Genomic DNA, 18,887 nt, shown 5'->3' on the forward strand with positions numbered 1-18,887 from the left:
GATCCAAATTCAACTCCCATGAGGATCTTTTTACTCTTTCAGTTCCTTAGCTCTATCCACTGTGATTCCACACATTCCGACCCTCTATGTCACCTCTTTCTCATGATTCAATTTCATTTTTTACCAACAGAGCAACGCTGCCCCATCTGCCTTCTTGCCTGTCCTTTCGATGCAATGTGTGTCCTTGGACATTAAGCTTCCAGCTATAATTTTCTTTCAGCCATGGTTCAGTGATGCCTACAACATCATACATGCCAATCTGCAACTGTGCTACAAGTTCACCTGCCTTATTCCTAATACTGCACACATTCCGATACAATACCTGCAGTCCTGTATTCACCCTTCTCAATTTTGGCTGCCTTTTATGTTGCAACTCATCCAGTTGAATGCAATTTTGCCCTATCAACAGCCTCTCCTCGCTACACATTACCTCTGTTGGTAAGCCAGCTACCTCATCTTCAGCACTGTCATCTGCCTTTGCTATGATACTTCTTGCATTGAAATATATGCAGCTCAGGACACTAGTCGCACCATGCTTAACCTTTTGATTCCTAAGTTTGTCTAAAGTTTTACCAACATCTGCCTCCATAACCCCTCTGCTAACTGTTCTGGCACTCTGGTTCCCATCCCCCTGCAACTCTAGTTAAACTCCACCATGCAGTATTAATAAGCTTTCCCACTAGGATATTAGTCTCCCTCCAGTTCAGGTGTAAACCGACCCATCTGTACAGGTCCCACCTTCCCTGGAAGAGTGCCCAATGATACAAAAATCTTGCGGGCATACTCAATAAATCCATAATAGAATAATAACCATTACAGGATTAATGAAAGACTGTTCATTAGGCTGTTCCAAAAAACATTGGGCATTCAACTAAGGTTTCAAAGGTACATTTAATGTCAGAGAAATGTATACAATATACATCCTGAAATTCTTTTTCTTTGCAACCACCCAGGAAAACTGAGGAGTCCCAAAGAATGAATGACAGTTAAATGTTGGAACCCCAAAGCCCCCCTACAGCTCCCCCACATGTAAGCAGCAGCAAAGCAACAATCCCCCCTCCCCCACCAGCAAAAAAAAGCATCAGCACCCTCCACCGAGCACTCAAGCGTGCAGCAAAGCATCAATAAAGACACAGACTTGCAATACCCCAAAGACTACTTGTTCACCCAGTAATTCAACATACCACAGGCGCGCATTCTCTCTCTCTCTCTCTCTCTCTCTCACTCTCACTCTCACTCTCTCTCCTCCCTCTACCCCCCACTATAAGGGAAAAAGGGGTGTCTCTGTTGCACAGCGAGAGGGGAGACATAACAAGCAACTCACTGACTTCTGATATTAAAAGTCTGTTCTGTCGCCTTTTCTGAGCTCTGTGCCCAAAGAACTCGGGTCTCTGGGCACACAGCCAGAGATCTGTCTCCCACAACACACCGATTTCCTGCAGAGGCCACAACCTCGAGTCCGTCTACCTCCAGAGCCACGAAATCCGGAAACTCTGAAGGCCGTATCCTTGGTATATCAAATAACGGCCAGTCGTGAGATCCCGAGAGCAGGTTCCATTCCTGCAAAGAACCGAAGTCAGAGTGCAACTCCAGGTCAGTGTCTTCAAAAGGACCCTGAAAGGGAAAAATTAAGATATTATAGAGCTGTTTCCGAAGATGCAAACAAAGGAGTCGCCGTTAGGCGACATTGTTTCCTAAACTCCACGCCTAATGTGACAAAAGACAACAAACTGCAAATATCACATCATGTAGTTCTGTCTTCCCACCATCTGCATTCTCTACGAGTGCAGCTATGGCTTCTGGCTCACTTTAATATTGGCTTATTTTGCATACTCATGTAGCATACTCTCTGACTTTCCCTTCTGTTTGGAATGCTAAACTCTTAATACTAAGCACAGTAAGGATAAAATTCAGATATTGCTAAATAATTAAGCCATTGGGGACTAAATCATAGCACGAACCACAATCTAAGCACCTCAAATGACTTGAAATGAGTCAGAGCCCCTTTCCACTGTGTCCATGAGTCTGTTCTGAGCACCTGCCCTGTTCTTTAGCAGTTGATTACCTATATGCTGACACTGCCTGATGACCACCAGAGTTGGATTGGAAGATTGATAGTTTCTATTTAAAGCTGGAACAGCCTCTTGCAAGAACACAGGTTGAGTGGCATTTCTATAGAATGAAAACTACTGTCACAGTCATGTGAGTGTGGACAAAGAATCATAAAGTTATGACACATTCAGCCCACCAGTTTGTTTAAAAAATAAATAAGTTCCAGTCCAATTCCACCATCCAGCCTGGTTCTGTTATCTAACAGGGCATAATCTTTCAGGTACTGTTTAAACATGACGAGTACTTCTGTTTTTACCATCTCCTTTCACACAATGAGTACTAGTAACCTACCGTTCACCAGATGAAAAAGATTACTTTAAATCTGTCCTGTCTCTGGTTTTTGATTTCTCTGCTAAAGGATATAGGTCCTCCCTATTAAAGTTCTTATAATTTTATACACTTTGGTTAAGCTACCCTTCAGCCTCTGTTTCAACAAAAACCCGACCTTTTTCATTCTTTTCTCAGATGACAATCTTTCAGTCCCAGTAACATTTTTTTACAAATTTGCTGCATATTCTGTCAGCAGATGAAGGGAAGTCTCCCAGTTTTGGTTGGTTCTGTATTGGTTCCAGGGATGAAAATTAAAATAAAATTCCGCTGAGAATAAACCTAGTCTATCCAATCTCCTCATAACCACAGCCATTCCAAGCAATATCCTGATAAATCCCTTCTGCAGTCTCGATTGCTGTCACATCCTTCCTGTAGTGTGGCGACCAGAACTGTTAACAGTACTCTTAATAGTGGTGTAACCAATATTTTGTACAACCTTAATGTGACATTTCAACTCTTATGCTTGATGCCTCAGCATATGAAGGCAAGCAGATCGAATGTTTTTTTTGTTCCATATCCACTTGGTATTGCCACTTTCAGGGAGAGTTGGACTTGCACTCTAAGGTCTCTCTGTACATCAATACACCTGAGGTCTGTGCCACTTACACTATGTGTCCTACGAAAATTTGACTTCCCAAGCTGCACTACCTCACTCTTGTTAGGATTAAATTCTTTTAATCTGGGTGACACAGTGGCATAGTAGTTAGTGTAATGCTGTTACAGTGCCAGCGACCCAGGTTCAATTTTACTGCTATCTCTAAGTAGTTTTTATGTTCTCCCCATGACCGCATGGGTTTGTTCCAGGTGCTCCGGTTTCCTCCCACATTTCGAAGATGTCGGGGTTAGTAGGTTAATTTGTCACATGGGTGTAATTGGGTGGAGCAGGCTCATTTGGCCAGAATGGCCTGTTACCATACTATATCTCTAAATAAATACATAATAATAAATTTCTTTCTTCCACCATGCTGCCAACTTTCCAGTTGATCTATTCCCATTGTTTCCTTAGAGAGCTGTTTTCACTGTCTACAACTCCATCAATTTTTGTGTCGTCAGCAAACTTGCTATTCATAACACCTAAGTTCTCATCCAAGTCACTTGTAAATACGAAAAACGATAAAGGTTCCAAACTCATCCATGTGGTATATGTTGTAGATATCCTGCAGCTGTTCACAGACACAGTACAGGGTGATTGCCCTCTGTATAATGGTCCAGACAATTTATACAGAAGTAGTGGATATCCTGTCACTACCAGCTGAGGGCAGTCAAGTACTGTAGCAAAGGCAAATACTTCTATTTCCTTGTTTAAAGCTTCACTGTAAAACACCGCTTATTTATTCAAAGCATCTTTCAATTTCTATTCTTGTTTCCTTTCTCAGCACAATATAGTGGTGCCATCACCCATTTAAAAGAGAGTTAAGGTATAATTTTTTTCAGTTGCGAGTCTGAAAGCCAATTTCTTCAAATGACAGTGAACATGTTTAAGACAGGATCAGATAAGTGGTTGAAAAGAAGGGATGAAAGATCATTGTGGGTAGATGGGAATCCAGAGTTGAGGTAGCAGTCAGTTTAGCTTGCTTATTGAATGTTGCAGCAGGCTGGGGGGACACTACAGGCCATTCAACACATTGTGGCAAGTCCACTCTATGAAAGAGCTGTTCCCCTCCCCTGATCCATTCCCAGAGCTCGCAACTATCCTATTCTACTTACTTATTCATTTTACAAAGTGTGGCAATTGTTAGCAAGGCCAGCAGTTGTTAATCATCACTAATTTATTTTGAGAAGGCAGTTGCTCATCATGTTGAACTAAAATGCTTTTTCGGTTTTTAGTTTGTAAGTGATGGATTCTTAGAACAGCTTGTACTAGAGCCTACCAGAGAGAACACAATTCTGGATTTAGTGTTGTGCAATGAACCGGATTCGATCAGGGACTTCGAGGTAAAGGAGCCATTAGCAGGAGGTAACCATAATATGATAAGTTTTAATCTACAATTTGAGAGGGAGAAGGGAAACTCAGAAGTGTCAGTATTACAGTTGAACAAAGGGAACTGTGGTGCTATGAGGGAGGAGCTGGCCAAAGTTCAATGGAACAATACCCTAGCAGGGATGACAGTGGAACAGCAATGGCAAGTGTTTGTGGGACTAATGCGGAAGGTGCAGGATCAGTTCATTCCAAAGAGGAAGAAAGATCCTAAGGGGAGTAAGGGGAGGCCGTGGCTGACAAGGAAAGTAATGGACAGTGTAAAAATAAAAGAGAAGTATAACATAGCAAAGACGAGTGGGAAGCCGGTGGATTGGGAAACTTTTAAAGAGCAACAGAAGGTAACTAAAAAGGCAATACGCGGAGAAAAAATGAGGTACGAAGGTAAACTAGCCAAGAATATAAAGGAGGATAGTAAAAGCTGCTTTAGGTAGGTGAAAAAGAAAAAAAATAGTTAAAACCAAAATTGGGCCCTTGAAGACAGAAGCGAGTGAATTTATTATGGGGAATAAGGAAATGGCAGACGAGTTGAACAGGTACTTTGGATCTGTCTTCACTAGGGAAGACACAAACAATCTCCCAGATGTAATAGTGGCCAAAGGACCTAGGGTAATGGATGAACTGAAGGAAATTTATATTAGGCAGGAAATGGTGTTGGATAGGCTGTTGGATCTGAAGGCTGATAAGTCCCCGGGACCTGATGGTCTGCATCCCAGGGTACTTAAGGAGGTGGCTTTAGAAATCATGGATGCATTGGTAATCATTTTCCAATGTTCTATAGATTCAGGATCAGTTCCTGTGGATTGGAGGGTGGCTAATGTTGTCCCTCTCTTCAAGAAGGGAGGAAGAGAGAAAACAGGGAATTATAGACCGGTTAGCCTGAGGTCAGTGGTGGGAAAGATGCTGGAGTCAATTATAAAAGATGAAATTACGACACATCTGGATAGCAGTAACAGGATTGGTCCAAGTCAGCATGGATTTATGAAGGGGAAATCGTGCTTGATTGATCTTCTGGAATTTTTTGAGGATGTAACTATAAAAATGGACAAGGGAGAGCCAGTGGATGTGGTGTACCTGGACTTTCAGAAAGCCTTTGATGAAGTCCCACATAGGAGGTTAGTGGGCAAAATTAGGGCACATGGTATTGGGGGCAGAGTACTGACATGAATTGAAAATTGGCTGGCTGACAGAAAACAAAGAGTAGCGATTAATGGGTCCCTTTCGGAATGGCAGGCCGTGACCAGTAGGGTACCGCAGGGTTCAGTGCTGGGACCGCAGCTGTTTACAATATATATTAATGATTTAGATGAGAGAATTAAAAGTAACATTAGCAAATTTGCTGATGACACAAAGCTGGGTGGCAGTGTGAAATGTGAGGAGGATGTTATGAGAATGCAGGGTGATTGGGCAGATGCAGTTTAATGTGGATAAATAGGAGGTTATCCACTTTGGTGGTAAGAACGGGAAGGGAGATTATTATCTAAATGGAGTCAAGTTAGGAAAAGGGGAAGCACAACGAGATCTAGGTGTTCTTGTACGTCAGTCACTGAAAGCAAGCATGCAAGTACAGCAGGCAGTGAAGAAAGCTAATGGCATGCTGGCCTTCATAACAAGGGGAATTGAGTATAAGAGCAAAGAGGTCCTTCTGCAGCTGTACAGGGTCCTGGTGAGACCACACCTGGAGTACTGTGTGCAGTTTTGGTCTCCAAATTTGAGGAAGGACATTCTTGCTGTTGAGGGAGTGCAGCGTAGGTTCACAAGGTTAATTCCCGGGATGACGGGACTGTCATATGTCGAAAGATTGGAGCAACTGGGCTTGTATACTCTGGAATTTAGAAGGCTGAGAGGGGATCTTATTGAAACATATAAGATTATTAAGGGATTGGACATGCTGGAGGCAGGAAGCATGTTCCCGCTGATGGGTGAGTCCAGAACCAGAGGCCACAGTTTAAGAATAAGCAGTAGGCCATTTAGAACGGAGTTGAGGAAAAACTTTTTCACCCAAAGAGTGGTGGGTATATGGAATGCTGTGCCCCAGAACGCTGTGGAGGCCAAGTCTCTGGATGCTTTCAAGAAAGAGATGGATAGAGCTCTTAAAGATAGCGGAATCAAAGGTTATGGGGTTAAGGCAGGAACTGGATACTGATTGTGGATGATCAGCCATGATCACAGCGAATGGCGGTGCTGGCTCGAAGGGCCGAATGACCTACTCCTGCACTTATTGTCTATTGCCATCAAAGCTGTTTGCGCTGTCTTTTCTGGTAACGTTCTATATCTTTGCATGCTGGGCATAAAGAAAAACTCAAAATCTATATTGCTTTTATTAATCATTTCAAATGTGTCTGTTGGTTACCTACCCTCTGCAACTAAAAAGTTCTTCCTGTTAACTCTGTTAAAGCCTCTCATAATTTTGAGCAACTACAGCGTCACCTTCCCTGTTAAGAAGAGAACAACTCCAGTGTCTGCATGGTTGCAGCTAAGTAAGGCCCTTATCTGGTAAATCTGGTACATGTTATTCTGGTAAATCTTTTCATTCTCTTTTTTTATTACTGTATGTTTGTCAGTCCATAACTCCTTCTTAACAGTGATTTGGAGGGCCATGTCAGGGAGCACCGAATAACCAACTATCTTTCTATGAATCTGGAGACACATAATGGTTAGAGCAGAAAAGGTTCACAAACAAATGTTTGTGAGGAACATGATGATCTGAGAGCTTCATTACCATTGTTCTGAAATATTGCTTATTGGATATTTATTTAACTATTGAATTTTAATTCTCTGGATAGAATTTGAGTTCTTTTGTTTGGTTCAGTAAAGCAGGACGTAGAGATGAATGAAAGAGAATGACAGGGAAAATGAATGAGGGGAGAAAGAAAGAATGGGGTTTAGGAAGAGGGTTGGTGAAAGTGGTGAAGTTACATTGGAGGGATGAGAGGGAGGGGTAGGTTCAGAAAACATTTTACATGGTAGGATGGTTTGGCAAGAAGTGGATGAGCTGAAGAAGGGAGGTGTGAAGGGCAGAAGGGTTGGAAGATTTTGTGATGGTAAAGATAGAAGGTGTAGAGAAGAGGGAAGAAGGGTGTTGGGAAGGAAGAAACTTCTCAGAGAAAGACGCTAACACGAGAGGTTGTGTTGACTCTGCTTAAGAAATCCTGCCTCAGAAATCTGCCTGTGGTTTTAAGAAGGTTACTAAGAAAATTGATGACAACAAGAATGTAGGCATGGTATACACGGACTATAGCAAGGAGCCGTATGCTAGGGTGGTCTAGAAACTTGGGGTACATTGGATATCTGATGTTTTGGCAACTGGATCCAGATTGGCCGGTTGATAGGAGGAAGAGGAAAGTGATGGAGGGTTGTTTTTTCTGACTAGAAGTTTGTAAACAGTTGCAGGGAATGACACTGCGACCTTTGTGATTGGTTCATTCAAGCTTGGGAGGCATGAGTTTACCGCTCACAAATCAGATTTTACTCTCCAAATGCTCGTAAATCCTATCTAGGAATCCTCTCTTGTCACTGGTGAATACAGAAGCAAAGTATTCATAAGGACCTCCCCTACCTTCTCTGACAGTAAGCATGTCTTCTTTTATCTCTGATCAGTTCTACCCTCACTCTAGTCATCTTCCTGTTCATCACATACTTGTAGTATGCCTTTGGGCTTTTTCCTTAATGCTGTTCACCAAAGCCTTCTCAGGTCCCTTCTCACTTTCCTAAGTCCCTTTTTAAGCTCCTTCCTGACTGCCTTATAATTCCCTAGAGCCCTGTCTGATCCTTGCTTCCTGAACCTTAAATGTGCTTCCTTCCTCTTGATTGGATGTTCTAATAAGTTTAGGTGAGAGGAGAAATATTTAAGGACAGTGTGAGGGACAATTTTTTTCCCACACAGAGGGTAGTGGGTATATGATGTGGTAGGGATGGATACAGTTACAGTGTTCACAAAGCATTTGGATGGATGCTTAGATTCAGATTCAAATTTATGTATCACACGTACATTGAAACATACTAGTGAAAATGCACCATTTATGTTAGCAACTAACGCGCCCAAGTATAACCACACGTTCTGACTCCCACAGGATGGGAAAAGAATAGAAAGATGTGGGCCAAATGCAAGAAAGTGAGACTAGAATAGGTCTGCAACTCGATCATGGTGGAGTCAGGCTGCCAAGCCTGCTTCTGAGCTCCACGATTCTATGAATCTACGACTGAAACCATTCAAATGACATCACTCTCCAGCAGGAAGTGAGTGATGATGAGTAGGGGCAAGGTGAAAGTTAACTGGCAGCGTGGATGAGAAATAATGTTAAATAAGAAACTGACTAAACAAGTTGAGCCTCATATCCTACTGCACAGACTGGCCCCTCTTCAGAAATGTTAGCTCTCTTTGTCTTTTCGTTGCTGTACTTAACACACAGATCTGCTGTGTAGTGTGGCAGTTTGTTTAATAGTGTTAGACAGTGCACCTCTAGCATTACTGAGCAGTGACAGTCCTGCAGCCCCAACAAGGATTAATAAAATCATCCAATCGTGATGTTTGTTGGAGGTTTGTTTAGATTGTGAACGGGATTTGGCCACTAATCTTGAGTGACAGCTCGAAAGTTAGCAGTTTTCAAGGTGACACAAAGTGCCCATTCTATGCTTAGTAACAATACTACAATGTCTCAAGTGCATCCTGTCACAAGCAATTAATCTATTTCTCCCCAGGCCTGGAGCCTCTTCACTTGCTTCGCATCCTGCAAGCACACTGGACAAAGAAGGAGATTCATGAGGTAAGCCCCCTATTGATAGAACCTTACAATAGGCCTTGGATTTATGCAGTGTGTGTCTGCAGCAAAACATGGGGGAGCATTATTCATGTAAGTTTGTGTTGATTGTATGAAGTAGGTTTGCACTGGAAATTGTAATTTAGGCAGAGGGTGGAGTTAGGAACAGGAGAAAACTTCAGAAAAGGAGCAATGATGCAAAACTATGAAAACCACTAACCATTTTGATTTAATGGCTCAGTTCCTTTCCTTAACTCACATTGCATTGTGTTTTTGGAACTGATTTGAGTAATCTTGTATGCTTTGAACTGATCACTTTGCTTTCCAGAGGAAGGACAGACTCTTCAGGTGAATATGTAGGAATGAAGACAGCCTGCTTTGTGGTTGTTACACCTGCCATACAGTCATGACACCTGTTCATTTATCTCCCCGTTCACCATCTCATCCCAATATCTGTGACCCAAACATTTTAACAGTTGCAGCAGGGATTTACTAGCCCTTAAGTGAGGGCTAGTCAGTATGAAGACTGTCGATTCTTCCTGTTCTTATGCATGTGAAATATATATGAGCTACATTATCCTCTCACCCCTCCCTTCTCTCCTCCCCATCTCCCTTGCTGCCCTGCTGCCACCACTCCTTTCAGCACCCACAGTGGTACTGTTCTCGGCCTCCCTGCCTGTTCTTCTTGCCCGTCCATTCTTCTCACCGTTACAGTCACTGTCTCTTTTCTCCACTCCTATTACTTCCTTTTCCTGCTTTTCTTGCCCTTGCTTCTCAAACCCCCGACTGGCTCTCACCTCACTTCTCTGCCCACTGCCCTCTCTCTCACCCACCTGGTGTCACCACAGTCTGCACCTCTTACCCCTCTATTGCATCAGAAAGTGATCTGACCAAGTGATAATTTTTCTCTTTTTAAGCTACATTTCAGTAATAGCAAAAATATCATGTGTTTTTCTCTGCTTTAAACTCATCTGCTATGTACTGCGCTTCCCTGTATTTTTGGACGAATGTTCTGCTATCACTCAATCATATCCTTAATACTCATACCAGTGAGGCAAATAACCAAACTAGATTACAACTGATGCAACGCTGCCTATCAGATGTCCTAACAATTAAATCCCCAATATGCAAAGAGGCAGCAAGGTGATATAGATAGGAAAAGTGAAGAGGTGTGTCCTGTACAGCCAAACTACATTGCTGTGGTCTTGGCTGTGGCTACTTTTTCATGGGAAGCAAATCCCCATCCATGCTCAGAACTGCTATGAGTTCAAGACATTTTTAAGAATCTCCATAAATATGTTCTTTGTCAGTTCCTCTCTGTCTACACTCTCTTGAGTTGTGGGATGACAATTTCCTAAAATGTGCAATTCATGTAACAGTCCTTTATCTTTGGTCTGCTGTGATGTCAGCTCCAAAACCAGGAGCTCGAACTTCTTTAGTCGTCGATGTTTCCCATACCTGAGGTTGGTCAGGATGTGTGAAACGTTCTGGAGTTCCCACATGGCACAATTGTGCATTCCATGTGGTTGACATGGCTGAATATACCTCCATTGATTGGATTAATTCACGTGCTAGAAATACACAGAGCTTAAAAAGAAAACCACTCAGCAACAAACCTCAGACTGGCTACTTGCCTTGTGCTGGCAACAACCAGTTCATGTATTTCAGTGATGTAGCATCTCAACATCTTTCACTCTGTTATTCCTCCTCCCAGCTCCCCAGGTTTCCCAGTTTCCCAAGACTGCTCTTTTTTTCACAAAGGAATAGAGCAGCATCCTTTTTCTCTGAGCATCAGAATCCCACACTCACTAGATATCTAAAATTAGTTCTCTACAGAAGCAAACAAATTCTTGAGTTTAGTTAAAAAGAGGAACTGTCCTACATCACAAATTCCTGAGTGTATTCCATAAAGAATTAAGTTTTCCTCAACAAATTCCTGCATTTAGGTCTCTGTAAAAGCAGTCCTTTTCCAAAGATTTCAGAGTTTGGTTCTTCAATAAAATCTGGAGTTTAGTTAAAGAAGTGATTGTTTTTCTTTCACTTAGTGGGAACTTGCGCCATGAAGGTCATACTTTAAGAGAGTTTGTGTTATTGTGCTGTCAGTCTGTTGGAGTTATGTTATTGAAGATCTCATTCTGTGGGGTTTTGTGTAATTGGGAGCCTCTGTGGAAATGTACGTTATTGAAGTCTCACTCTGTGTTATGTGTGTTATCAGGGATCTCACTCTTTAGGAGTTGCGTCACCAGGTTTTATTCTGTGATATTTTAGATGTTTGTGTTATTGGGGTTCTGCTGTTGTGGTTGTATTATTGGACATCTTATTGTGTGATGTTGATGGAGTCCTAAAGGGTCTCAGCCCGAAATGTCAACTGTTTACTCTTTTCCATAGATGCTGCCTGACCACCAGCATTTTGTGTGTATTGATGTTGTATTATTTTTTAAAAATTTATTTATGGAGATGCAGCAGGAAATAGGCCCTTTGAGCCACGCCGCCCAGCAACCCCCTGATTTAATCACACTGTAATAGATCACGTTAACCGCTATGCAACCGTGGCACCCATTTGTAGCATTAATCCACACTTTCTTTACAAAATGCGTACATCATTATTAGAAATGCTTAATAATAGAAAGAAAAAAACTCTAGGGAGTTTGCATCTCCATAGTAAACGTCAATAACACAACTCTGAGTGTGAGTGCCCACAATAACACTATTCCCCTAGACCACAATGTTCCATGGGACAGCACGGTAGTGTAGTGGTTAGCACAGCACTTTGCAGTACCAGCGACCCGGGTTCAATTCCTATCACTGCCTGTAAGGAGTTTGTATGTTCTTCCTGTGACTGGATGAGTTTCCTCCAGGTGCTCCGATTTCCTCCTACATTCCAAAGACGTACCGGTTGGTAGGTTAATTGGTCATTGTAAGTTGTCCTGTGATTAGGTTGCTGGACAGCACAGCTTGAAGAGCCAGAAGGGCTTATTCCACACTGAGTCTCTATATAAAATAAATGTGACTGATTCTGTGCTTTGTTGGTTCACCTCCTGCCCATATACAGTGCAAGGGAAAGTTTGTGAACCCTTTGCAGTTGCCTGGTTTTCTGCATTAATTACCATAAAATGTGGTCTGATCTTCATCTAAGTCATGATGATATGCAAACACAATCTGCCTAAACTAATAACACACAAATAATTGTACTTTCCAGGTCTTTATTGAACATATTGTGTAACCATTCACAGTCCAGGCTGGAAAAAGTATGTGAATCCTTATATTAATAACTGGTAGAACTGCCTTTAGCAGCAATAACCTCTGGCAAATGTTTCCTGTAGCTGCTGATTGGACTTGCACAACAGCAAGGAGGAATTTTAGACCATTCCTCCATATAGAACTGTTCCAGTTCATCAATATTTCTGGGATACCTTGCATGAACAGCCGTCTTCAGTTCATCCTACAGCATCTCAAGGTCTGGATTCTGACTTGGCCATTCCAAAACACTAATTTACTTCTTTTTAAACTATCCTGTTGTTGATTTACTCTTGTGTTTCAGATCATTGTCTTGTTGAATCATCCAACTTATATTAAGCTGTATACAGGTTGTGGACTGCTATCCTGACATTCTCCTGTAAAATGTCTTGATACAATTTTGAATTCATTGTTTCCTCAACGATTGCAAGCTGTCAAGGCCCTGAGGCAGCAAAGCAGTCCCAAACCATGATGCTCCTTCCATCATGCTTCACAGTTGGGATGAGGTTTTGGTGTTGGTGTGCAGTGCCCTTTTTCCTCCAAACATAGTGGTGTGCACTTCTGCCAAAAAGTTCAACTTTTTGTCTCATTTGTCCACAGAACAGTGTTCCAGAGGCATCATGGAACATCCAGGTGGCATTTTACAAACTTGAGATGTGCAGCAATATTTTTTTGGAGAACAGTGGTTTCCTCCATGTTGTTCTTCCATGAACATCATTCTTGTTCAGTGTTTTTCTTATAGTGGATACATGAACAGAGACTTTAGCACATTCTAAGAGGTTTCTGCAGGTCTCTTGCTGTTACCCTTGGGTTCTTTTTCACCTCCTTCAGCATTACACGTTGTGCTCTTGGTGTGATCTTTGCAGGATGTCCACTCCTCAGGAGAATAGCAACAGTACTGAATTTCCTCCAATTTGTAGACAATTTCTCTCACTGTGGATGGATGAACACTCAGGTCTTTAGAAATGCTTTTGTAGCCTTTTCCTGCTTCATGCAGCTCTATAATTCTTCTTCCAAGGTCCTCTGAAAGTTGTTTTGATCGAGGCATGGTGCACATAAACAGATCTATCTTAAGAAGAGCAGGCTCTTTCAGTAGTCTGAATTTGTGTGTCTTTTTTTTAGGGGAGGGCATCTGTACAACCCACACCTCCAATTTCATCTCATTGACTGAAACGCCTGACCCCAAATAGCTTTTGTAGAAGGCATTACCCCAGAGGTCCACATACTTTTTTGAACCTAGACTGGGGTTGTTTAAATGGTGTACTCTGTATTGATGAGAAGAAGTACAATTGTTTGTGTGTTATTAGTTAAGGCAGATTGCGTTTGTCTATTATTGTGACTTAGCTGAAGATCAGACCACATCTTATGAGTAATTAATGTAGAAAACCTGGTAACTGCAAAGGGTTCACAAACTTTTTCTTGCAACTGTACACAGATATTCACGGTGAGAGCTAAATGATCCCATTGATCTAGATGCAGAGTCACTATCACCCCAACCATGAGGAGAGGATGTATCCACAGGCCTCAGTACTCCTGGGATTGTGAAAGTCATGCTTCCTGCTGCAGAATCACAAGAGCATCCACAAGACAAAAAACGTTATACACTATTTTTTACAAAAAAAGGACACAATTAGAAAATACAAAAAGCCAAGTCTATTTTAGTGCAAAAGGGTAATAGTGTTGCTAGCTGTAATGATTAAGGTTCTGCTGGTTAGTTGAAGGGAAGTAGCTGTTGTTGAACTTGGTGGTGTGGGCTTCTGTACCTCTTGCTTGATGGTAACTGCAAGAACATGATATGGCTTGGTTGGTATCTTTGATGACAGAGGTTGCCTTTTTGAGGCAGCATTTCCAGCAGATACTATAAATGGTAGGGAGGGATGTGCCAGTGGTATGTTGGGCTGAGACTACTAGTCTGTAGCTTCGTACATTCCTGTGCATTTGACAACCCCTTACTCAACATCAGCAAGACAAGAAGCTGATATTGACCTCGGGAGGAGAAAATGAGGTTTATGAGCCAGTCGTCATCGGGGATCAGAGGCGGAGAGAGTCAGCAACTTAAAATTCCTCAGAGTTGTCATTTCAGAGGACTTGATCTGGGCCCAGCACGTAAGTACAATCATGAAGAAAGCACAACATTGCCTCTACTTCCTTAGGAGTTCGCAAAGATTCAGCATGACATTTATAACTTGGACACATTTCTATAGATGTGTGGTGGAGAGTATATTTATGGGCTGCATCATGGTCTGCTATGGAAACATCAATACCCTTAAATGGAAAATCCTACAAAAAGTAGTGGATACAGTCCAGTCCATCATGGGTAAAGCCCTCCTCACCACTGAGCACATCTACACTTGATCTTTCAAGAATTGCTTGATTCTGGCATGGTGCCGGCCTACTGGAAAATTGCAAATGTCACTCCACTCTTTAAGAAGGGAGACAGGCAAAAGAAAGGAAACTTTAGGCCAGCTAGCCTAACCTCCGTTGTTGAGAAAGTGTTGGAGTCCATTATTAAGGATGAGGTTTCAGTGTACTTGGAGACTAATGATAAAATAAGTCAAAGTCAGCATGGTTTCTGAAAAGGGAAATCTTGCCTGACAAATGTGTTAGAGTTCTTCGAGGAAGTAACAAGCAGAGTGGACAAAGGAGAGATAATGGATGTCATTTACTTGGATTTTCAGAAGGTGTTTGATAAGGTGCCACACATGAGGCTGCTTAACAAGATAAAATCCTATGGCGTTACAGGAAAGATACTGGCATGGATAGAGGAATGGCTGACAGGCAGGAGGCAGGGAGTGGAAATAAAAGGGGCCTTTTCTGGTTGGCTGCTGGTGACTAGTGATGTTCCTTAGGGGTCAGCATTGGGAACACTACTTTTCACATTGTTTGTCAATGATTTGGATAATGGAATTGATGGTTTTGTGGCAAAGTTTGCAGATAGTACGAAGATAGGTGGAGGGGTAGGTAGTGCTGAGGAAGCAATGCGATTGCAGCAGGACTTAGACAAATTGGAATAATGGGCAAAAAAGTGGAATATGGAATGCAGTGTTGGGAAATGTATGATAATTCATTTTGGTAAAAGGAACAATAGTATGGACTATTATCCAAACAGAGAGAAGGTTCAAACATCAAAGGTGCAGAGGGACTTAGGAGTCCTTGTGCAAAACTCTCAAAAGTTTAATTTAAGATTGAGTCTGTGGTAAAGAAGACAAATACAATGTTGGTATTTATTTCAAGGGGAATAGAATGTAAAAGTGAGTAGATAATGCTGAGGCTGTATAAAACACTAGGCAGGCCGCACTTGGAGTATTGTCAACAGTTTTGCACCCCATATCTCAGAAAGGATGTGTTGTCATGGGAGAGAGTCCAGAGGACATTCATGAGGATGATTCTGGGAATGAAGGGGTATATGCTATTCTCACTGGAATTTAGAAGTATGTGGCAGGATCTCATTGAAACCTACTGAATGTTGAAAGGACTAGAGGATGTTTCCTATGGTGGGAGTATCCAAAACTAGAAGGTACAGCCTCAAAATTTCCCTCAGGCTCAATAAAGTATGACTATGACTATAATTAAGGGGCCACCCTTTAAAACAGAGGTAAGGAGGAATTCTTCTAGCCAGAGAGTAGTGAATCTGTGAAATGCTCTGTCACAGACTGCGGTGGAGGCCAAGTCTGTGGATATATTTAAGGTGGAAGTTGATCATTTCCTGATTGGTCAGGGCATCAAAGGATATAGTGAGAAGGCAGGTGGATGAGGTTGAATGGGATCTGGGATCTGGGATCAGCCAGGATGGAATGGCGGAGCAGACTCGATGGGCTGAATGGCCTAATTCTGCTCCTATGTCTTTTGGTTGTACACAGAGCATTATCTCAGGAAAGCAGCATCCATCATCAGGGACCCCCACCACCCAGATTATGCTCTCTTTTCACTGCTGCCATCAGGAAGAAGGTATGGAGTCCCAAGACTCGCACTAGTAGGTTGAGGAACAGTTATTACACCTCAACCATCAGACTCCTGAACCAGAGAAAATAACTTCACTCAACTTCACTTGCCCCATCACTGAACTCTTCCCATAACCTATGGGCTCACTTTCAAGGACTCTTAACCTCATGTTCTTGATATTTATTGTTTATTTATTATGATAATTATTTTTTCTTCTTTCTTTTTGTATTTGCACAGTTTGCACACTATGTCTGTCCTGTTGGTACAGTCTTTCATTGATTCTATTATGGTTATTGGATTTATTGAGAATGCCTGCAGGAAAATTAATCTCAGAATTTTATATGGTGACATATATGTACTTCGATAATACATTTACTTTGAATTTTGAATTGCTCTACCAAAACATGATGTACCTAGTAACAATGAGTTTTTGTGTCAAATATGATGTCTTGATGATCTTCAGTCATTCTTTTCCACATTTATGTTAATAATTTAAAAGGGGTGGTGAATTTATCATTGCTATCTATTTTAACTGAGAACTGATTATGAGAAGCAGACTGTGCTTACCAAGGTTTTGCTGTGAACATTTATTGTTGGAGGCTAGGCTTGAGTGAGATAGACAGAACATTCATGCTGCAGAAAGATAGTCAGCGCATTTGTTCTTCCAGCTAGTTTCATGTCGTCATTCTTCGTTTCCTCCAACCAAGGGTTTGAAGGAATTTGATCTATGAAGCAGCTCCCTATAAAGCGTCTGTCTGCCCTGTGACTGCCAGGCGTTGAAAGCACCTTTTGTCTGAAATGGTGCAGGACATTGTGGCACTGTGCATGTTTACGGGTTAATTAGTGCAGACAATTGCCTTTGCACAGGCTGATGTTGAAATGAAATGAAGTGTTAAGGAATCTGAATTGCCGTGCACTGTCACAGCAAGTGGGATGGGGGACAGGGAGTAACAGTTACCTCGCTGAATAAATTAGTAGGCTCTTTTTGTGATGTTTAGATCAAGGGCTTTCCTTTTGTTTTGTTCACCCTCTCTTTGTCTCCGCAGCTCCCGGAAGAAGCAATGCGAGGATTTGCCTCCCTCACTGATCCAGTGGAGGGTCTCCTGGTGATGCTGGAGAACTGCAGTGACTGGAAAAGGGGAAAAAAACAGTCCCTGGCATATTTCCTTATTGGCCAATTTAATATTTGGATAAACGAGAATGCAAGATCTTATCAGGTTGGCAAAGGAGCAACTAATTCTGCTCATTGAGATTGTATTCGGAGCTGTATCACAGGGTTAGTTAGGTTTGAAGGTGGGGCGATCAGAACTGGGGTGGTGGGGTGCATAGTCACTATTATTGCAAAAAAAAAAGCACCACAGACTGGACTGGAAAGCAGTAACTTGTGGACAAAATGTGGTGGTTTCTTGTTTTTCTTTCCTCTTAATATGAACGTATTTGCAATTTTTAAAAATACATCATGAAACTTGTGTGTCATTGTGTGTGTCTCTGCCTGTCTGGGTGTTGACTATACATGAACCCAAATATATATAAGGGTGAAGTCAGTTGATACAAAGGTTCCTCTGAATATTTGAGCAACTGTCCTCCCTTAGTTACTGAGGCATACAATGAGACATAAAAAGACTGCTAATTAACCATGTGAGGGAAGTACTGCTCAGTAATGTGGTTATATAACAATAGCTGATCAATACTTTGTGTGTGAGTTGCTGGTCAATGATTGGGGATTGTGCATGAGCGGACATTACTGGTTATGAGTAAATGCTGCTGATCATCAGATCATTGATAATTGTATTTGAGTAGTGCTGATGAAAGATAATTGATTGCATACATCAGACGTGCTCACTGTTAGTTACATGTTTATGAGTACTGATAAGTGATACTTGATTGTGATTCATCAGTGATAATTGACCCACCGCATGCAAGTAGTATCGATCAATTAGTGTGTATGAGCATAGCTGTTCAATAACATTTGATAGTGTGAGTGAATGGTGATGATTAATGATCATAAGAGCAAAAGAACATAAGAAACTGAGCAAGAGGAAAAATTAATCCTTCAAGTCTACTTCTCCATTCATCAGGATGATGATCAGTCCAATTCTGGCCCCAACATCACTTTCTTGTGTTCTCTCTTAAGTCCTGACTCATTTGTCTATCAACTTCTGTGTTGAAAATACTTAATGACTCTGCATCTACGGTGCCCTGGGGCAAAGATTGTAAAGGATCCCAACTCTCTGAAACAAGGAATCCATCCTTATCTCTGTATTAAACAGAAGACCCTATTTTTTGAAACTGTACCCCATAGTTCTCGGTGTTCCCACCAAGAAAAACCATCTTCTCAACATTCATGCCCTTTCAGAATCTTTCATGTTTCAATGAGATAATTTCTCATTTATATAAGGCCCAGCTTGCTCAACCTTTCTGTAAATACCAGGCCCTCCTTCACTGGAATCAACCAAGTGAACTGTCCCTGAGCTGCATCCAGTGCATGGGTAATGCTGGCCTATGACAATTGATTGTGTGTGAGTAGT

At 41.8% G+C, this 18,887-nt stretch overlaps 1 protein-coding gene across 9 annotated transcripts in view; it reads left to right on the forward strand.

Moving 5' to 3' along the window:
- The window catches only part of exd3 (exonuclease 3'-5' domain containing 3), a 177,197-nt gene that overhangs the window by 17,275 nt on the left and 141,035 nt on the right, over nt 1-18,887 (forward strand). For all 9 annotated transcript variants that reach the window (XM_072240618.1, XM_072240621.1, XM_072240619.1 and 6 more), the window contains 2 exons: nt 9,122-9,186; nt 17,406-17,576. In XM_072240618.1, the coding sequence (XP_072096719.1) occupies nt 9,122-9,186; nt 17,406-17,576 (236 nt within the window). The remainder of the gene's footprint in view (nt 1-9,121; nt 9,187-17,405; nt 17,577-18,887) is intronic.

The sequence above is a fragment of the Mobula birostris genome, chromosome 22, assembly GCF_030028105.1.
Source record: "Mobula birostris isolate sMobBir1 chromosome 22, sMobBir1.hap1, whole genome shotgun sequence".
Lineage (NCBI taxonomy): Eukaryota > Metazoa > Chordata > Chondrichthyes > Myliobatiformes > Myliobatidae > Mobula > Mobula birostris.